This window comes from Alosa sapidissima, chromosome 14 (genome assembly GCF_018492685.1).
Source record: "Alosa sapidissima isolate fAloSap1 chromosome 14, fAloSap1.pri, whole genome shotgun sequence".
Classification (NCBI taxonomy): domain Eukaryota; kingdom Metazoa; phylum Chordata; class Actinopteri; order Clupeiformes; family Clupeidae; genus Alosa; species Alosa sapidissima.
The window spans coordinates 10581923-10587922 of record NC_055970.1 but is presented as its reverse complement, the minus strand read 5'-3'; the positions used below and the strand labels follow the sequence as shown (position 1 = coordinate 10587922).

General features: G+C 47.5%; 1 protein-coding gene across 4 annotated transcripts in view; it reads right to left on the bottom strand.

Annotated features, from left to right (window-relative positions):
- Positions 1-418: 418 nt before the first annotated feature.
- The window catches only part of lrp4 (low density lipoprotein receptor-related protein 4), an 88573-nt gene continuing 82991 nt past the window's right edge, over positions 419-6000 (bottom strand). For 2 of the 4 annotated variants that reach the window (XM_042061864.1, XM_042061867.1), the window contains 7 exons: positions 5788-5980; positions 5430-5543; positions 4154-4268; positions 3926-3984; positions 3721-3808; positions 3457-3598; positions 419-1282 (listed from right to left, as the gene is read on the bottom strand). In XM_042061864.1, the coding sequence (XP_041917798.1) occupies positions 944-1282; positions 3457-3598; positions 3721-3808; positions 3926-3984; positions 4154-4268; positions 5430-5543; positions 5788-5980 (1050 nt within the window). In that variant the 3' untranslated portion in view covers positions 419-943. Of the gene's footprint in view, positions 1283-3058; positions 3134-3456; positions 3599-3720; positions 3809-3925; positions 3985-4153; positions 4269-5429; positions 5544-5787; positions 5981-6000 lie in introns of all 4 variants that reach the window. The other 2 variants (XM_042061866.1, XM_042061865.1) reach the window with 2 other exon arrangements.

Sequence of the window (6000 nt, the reverse complement as noted above, 5' to 3'; positions counted from 1 at the left end):
CATAAATAGAGTTTGCAAAAAAGACATGGCATGAAATGAGTGTCAACCGAGAGAGAGCAATGTTTGTTACATAGTCCACAAGCAGATACTTTTTGTTTTTTCGTTTTCAAAATGTTCAAAGAGAAAGCAATATAATACACAACAAAGCACTGCTTGTTTTCAAGCAGGATTCTTCTTCCTGGAGGCTCCTGGGCTCCTAACGTGTCCATGATTTCTCTATCTCTCACGTCAAGTGTCCGCTTTTAGCCATCCTTCAGAAAGCTTAAAAATGTAGTTCAGTCTTTTTGTCTGAAGGGGGCGACCTTGAGTCAGTTGAGGTTGAAGGGAAGGGTGGTTCTAGGGAGGGAAGGGAAGGGTGGTTCTAGGGAGGGGCGGGAGGGTGGTTCTAGGGAGGGGCGGGAGGGGGGTTCTGGGGAGGGGCGGGAGGGGGGTCTGGGTGGGGGTTCTTATGGTAAGCAGGACGGAGGGCCAGCATTTAAGGCCGGTTGGTCTCCAAGGAACAGCGGAAGATAGGTGTGTGTGTGTGTGTGTGTGTGTGTGTGTGTGTGTGTGTGTGAGTGTGTGAGTGTCTGTCTGAGAGGATGTCTGTTAGCTTGCAAATTGCACAAGAATACTTGAGTATCTACCCTGCTTGGATGTGTACATAATGTGTATGTATGTTTGTGTATGTGTTTCATTCTAAGCAGCGGAGGAATACGAACGTGTGTAAAAGAGGCTTGATATGTGTCTCTGTGTATGTGTATCTGTGTGTGTTTGTTGTACTCAGATAGGTTCCATTTGCATCAGTCAATATACAATGAGAAATGGAGGGCTTTGCGACCGACTGACTGACAGGTTAAGATTGTATGATTGGGAGAAGACCCAAATGCGTATGTGTTCTCGTAAGCATGTATGTTCCGGCGTGTTGGGCCTGACGACGATGATGTTGACGATGACCACTGCGTCAGACCTCGCTCTCGGTGGAGGGCTTGCGGTTGGGGGCCCAGCCCGTGTCGGGGAGGTGGGTGGAGGCGTGGCGCTGAGGGGTGGTGGCGGGGACGGTGTTGATGCTGGAGCACTCCGACTGCTCCTCCTGCAGCAGCTGCTCCGTCTCCCCATCGTCCAGCGAGGCGCTGCTGGCCTGCAGCGAGACGGTGTCGGTGCGCATGCAGGCGTGCAGGCCGCCGCCGCGGCACACCTTAAGCTGCTTCAGGTCCTCCCAGTACAGCTCCTCCCCCGAGAGCAGGCACACGCCTTCCACGATGCGGATCTTCTCCTTGGTGTAGTTGTTGTCGCAGACGCCCTGCGGGAGGAGGAGGAGGAGGAGGAGGTGGAGGAGCAGGAGAAGGAGGAGGAGCAGGAGGTGGAGGAGCAGGAGGAGGAGCAGGAGGAGGTGGAGGAGAAGGAGGAGCAGGAGGTGGAGGAGGAGGAGAAGGAGCAGGAGGAGGTGGAGGAGAAGGAGGAGGAGCAGGAGGAGGTGGAGGAGGAGGAAAAGGAGCAGGAGGAGGTGGAGGAGGAGGAGAAGGAGGAGGAGGTGGAGGAGCAGGAGGAGGTGGAGGAGCAGGAGGAGGTGGAGGAGCAGGAGGAGGTGGAGGAGCAGGAGGTGGAGGAGGAGGAGCAGGAGGAGAACACGGGAGGGGGAGAGGAAGACGAGGTTAGGACGAGGCGAGGAGGCACAAAGATTCACTCCAACATCCAGAGGGGAACAACGGCAAACAGAAATAAAATCAAAATCACTGACACTGCATTTCCCACGGCCGTGTTAGGCAGATTCAGCACAGCACTCAAATGATCACACTGCAAACATGCTGATTTTCTTTTTCCAAACTGTAATTTTCTTATAAAAGTTAAGTATTCTCTCAAGGTGTTTAAAATAAAAAGAACTCCTAAAACCTTTTGAATTTAATAGCATAATTTTTTCTGTTCCAACATTTCTAAGTGGATGATTGCAGCATTGTAGACTTAGAGGCAAAAGGAAAGATAAATGATAGGTGGAAGGGATATGCAACAGAGAGTTGATATATTTAACTTGATCACACCCAACCATCCACACACACACACACACACACACACACACACACACACACACACACACACACACACACACACGTTCATGCACACACACAAATTAGCCAATAGTCATTATAGGTGTAAAACTGCATGCAGCGTGGGCAGATAGGTGCTCAACATCTCTCTGTGGATTGTGTGGAGCTGAATTAAAGGAGAATTCCGGTGTGATATTGACCTAAAGTGTATTGAAACATGATACCGAGTGTGAACGTATGTCTCATAGCCCATCTCGGCTTGTCTCCTGCACTCCAAAATCTGGCGCTAGTTAGCCGATGCTACCAACAGCTTTTTCAATAGTGGTGCTTCGGCATCCGGCTAGCCATGCAAATAAATCACTGTTTTACACCCATTTACGAGGCTCAATGTATCTCCACACTTCATTGGTAGACTTCCGAGGGCCCTGACATTTAAAACGAGACATTGAGAACTTTGAAAAAGCACTGGTAGTTTACTTACAAGACGATTTATACAGACAGTATCTTCACGAAGTTTAGCGTTTGCAGCCATCTTGAATTTAGTCACGATAAGTCGAGCAACGAGTAAGAATTAACAGGTATGATAAGGGATCAGATTCCAAAAATAATTCAGTGGAAATGCATGGATTCCAGTTTCTTCCAGTAGCAGCAACTGGAATCCATGCATTTCTACTGAATTACCAGTGCTTTTTCAAAGTTCTCAATGTCTCGTTTTAAATGTCAGGGCCCTCGGAAGTCTACCAATGAAGTGTGGAGATACATTGAGCCTCGTAAATGGGTGTAAAACAGTGATTTATTTGCATGGCTAGCCCGATGCCGAAGCACCACTATTGAAAAAGCTGTTGGTAGCATCGGCTAACTAGCGCCAGATTTTGGAGTGCAGGGGACAAGCCGAGATGGGCTATGAGACATACGTTCACACTCGGTATCATGTTTCAATACACTTTAGGTCAATATCACACCGGAATTCTCCTTTAAATAAGTGTAGAGTTAATGCTCAGCAACATGAATGGTTGTTCATGCATTTCCTCTACCTCCTCAGTGGCTTTGGTGCAAAAGAAAACAGGTCAAAAGATAAAGGGAGAGAGGGAGTTGTAAGGATGAGACAGCTGCAGTGAGGAAGAACAGAAAACAAAACGGAGATGAGCAAGAACATGGAATGTTTATGTGCTTTTACAAATTATATAATACTTTTTTTGTTGTTATTATATAATCTATTACACAGCCATTAAACAAACAGGGGCTAATGGATCTTGTCATGACCATACCACCCCACAACATAGCTAACTAGTTTTTCATGTTGAGGTTGGGAAGCATTAGCCAATGGATTCATTAGATTGCATCCATTCAGACGGTCTTTCATGTTTCAGTGTCATGGTCTGGCCACTCACAACAAGACAAGTCACAACTTTGTGTGAACTAGAAACTGTACCTCTTTTTTGTATCGCAGCTGGTTGTAAATGGGTGGTTTCTGGGTGGTCTCTATTTTGACCTCTTGTGTTGATGTCCTGTATGAGGGGTTGCTATAGGTCAGGTTGCTCACTCCTGGGTCAGCAAACTTGGACTTTTTATGCCTAGAGATAAAATACAATACAAAGAACGTAAGAATAAACATCTTTTGTTAGTTCAGTGTTTATTACCAAAATCCAGATATTTACATGTGCAAGGTTTGTGTACTGCCTTTAATAGTCCTCACCTGTATATAATGAATGCGGCTATGAGTATCAGAATGGCCAGAATGGTAAGAGCCCCTCCAATGACATAGCTGATATGGAGTCCCTCACCTTTAAGACAAGGCATTAGTTAGCCAACACCATACCAGCAAACATCAACAAAATGACCTAATGTGCCATGTAAGATTTGCACCATGGGGTTTTAAAAGCAGTCGAGTTTCTGTTTACCATGAGGAGCGGTCACCACGTTGCTGCATCCCTCCACACTCAGGCTCTTATCAGTGCAGCTGTTTGGGGGGAGAGAGGGAGTGAGTGAGCATGTGAGGACTTGGTGTGAGTGCTCATGGAACCACTTTAATCATTCAGCAATTGCAGTTTGCATAAACAGGGCATTGGGACTTTGTTCCCAGCTAGAACAAATAAATCACCAACAGTTCTGAACAGCAGTTTCCTTACTTGACCACTGGAGGTCCTCGTTGGGGCTTCTCTGTGGGGAGCTTGGGGTTCTTGTTGGACGCACGTGTGCTAGGGTTGCCACCACCACTAGGGGCTGCAGGCACATATCCTGAGACTGAAGCACAGATACCAACCGTAAAGGTGAATGAACGCATTATATATATATAAATATATATATATCTTTTTTCACACTCATTTTGAGTTTTTCACACCTCATTACGACCTTGCTCCACATCAGTCATTCGCACTACCCTCTACGTTTCTCTCGGGGAGCGTTCAGAGCACCGTACTTCATCCTCTGGCTTTTTCTGCTTGAGGCTTTCAACTCTCTGAGTCTTAATAGAGTTGATTGCACTGGTGGGGCTCTCTGCCTCTAAGTGGTACTAAAGAGGCTTTAAAGAGCCAAGGACGGCAGCTGTGCATTTCCTTCATGTCTTGTGCATAAGTACCAGTAATCAACGGTAAGCAAAAATCATCAGGTGGATTTTACAGAATTGAACAGTGCGGTCTGTTAGGCTTTGACCTCAGTCAAACCACAATTAACTATGAATTCAAAATGACAAGAACCTTAAATTAACTCCTATATTGGGGTGAAATGAAGGCTACAGTGAAAATAGAATGTAAATGCACTATATACAGAACATAATATGTCTTATTCAACAACCTTCAGGCAAAAAGTTCGGATGAATAAGTTACTCTGCTGCAGCAGCCATCTCCAGAGTGTGGCCTTGATTCATGATGCATGAACTCAAAGCAAAGCTACATCTATAATGCCTATCACCTGCGCTGTTCACCTTGCTTACCTCTCCCCAGCCCCCGGTGAACCTAAGAGAGCAGAGTCAGACAAGCTCAGGGCTTAAAGTAAGGAAGATCTCTCTGCCCGAAGTTATCTGATATTTCCAAAGCTACAACATAATGATCCATTTCCAAATCTTAAACAGCCTGGCCCACCTCTGAATTCTGCCATAGGGCATGAGAACATTAAGCTCTGCGGGCACCATGGTTACAAAACCAGCAGGGTAACAGATCCACTGTGCCCGGACACTGGCACACACGGCCTTTTTGATGGTGATTTCTGGCTCTCGGGGCCCGTTCTGATTTCTCTCTCACTGGGCTCTACCTCTCCAACTGGTGTAAGTGGACGGCAGTATGCAGCCAACACTGGAGCAGATCGGCCACAGGCCAATATCAACTCTGTGCCAGATTGGTGCCAGAGCTGGGCCAGATCTGTGCCAGAGCCAGTGCGTGTGGGCTGGTAATGGTCCGTCATACTTACTGGTTGAGCAGGGCCTGTCGTCTGGTTCATCAGGGCAGGCACACACAAAGCTGTTGGTCTTGGCGAAGCACAGGTGTGTGCAGCCGCCGTTGTTTACCCCGCAGTGATTGGTGCCTACGGATGGGAGAGCAGGAGAGTGGTCAGACACACGGACTGAAACTGGACCCGGCACATATTGGGAGGGGAGGAGGGATACACGTCACATAGTTTGAGGGAAAAAAAGAGTAGATTTCAAGTCGAAAGACCAAGGCTACCAGAGAAAGAGAATCACACACACAGATGGTGGACTTCCAGGGAAATGGAAACACAAAGAGCACTATGACCTTGAGAGATGACCCAAAGGCCCCCTTGCTCTTACCACTCTGCCTCTGGGGCGACACCACGATGATGTCCATCAGGCCCTCTACGTTGGCCAGCACCGTCTCCTTACTGCGGCCCGAGTGCTTATCTATGCGCTGGATGGACTTGGTCTGCCAGTCCGTCCAGTATATCCAGCGGTCTTGCTGTGAGATGCGGGAGAAAGGAGTTAGTGGGGAGGAGACCGGCTTCAACTGGGAAGAAGGGAGGAAAA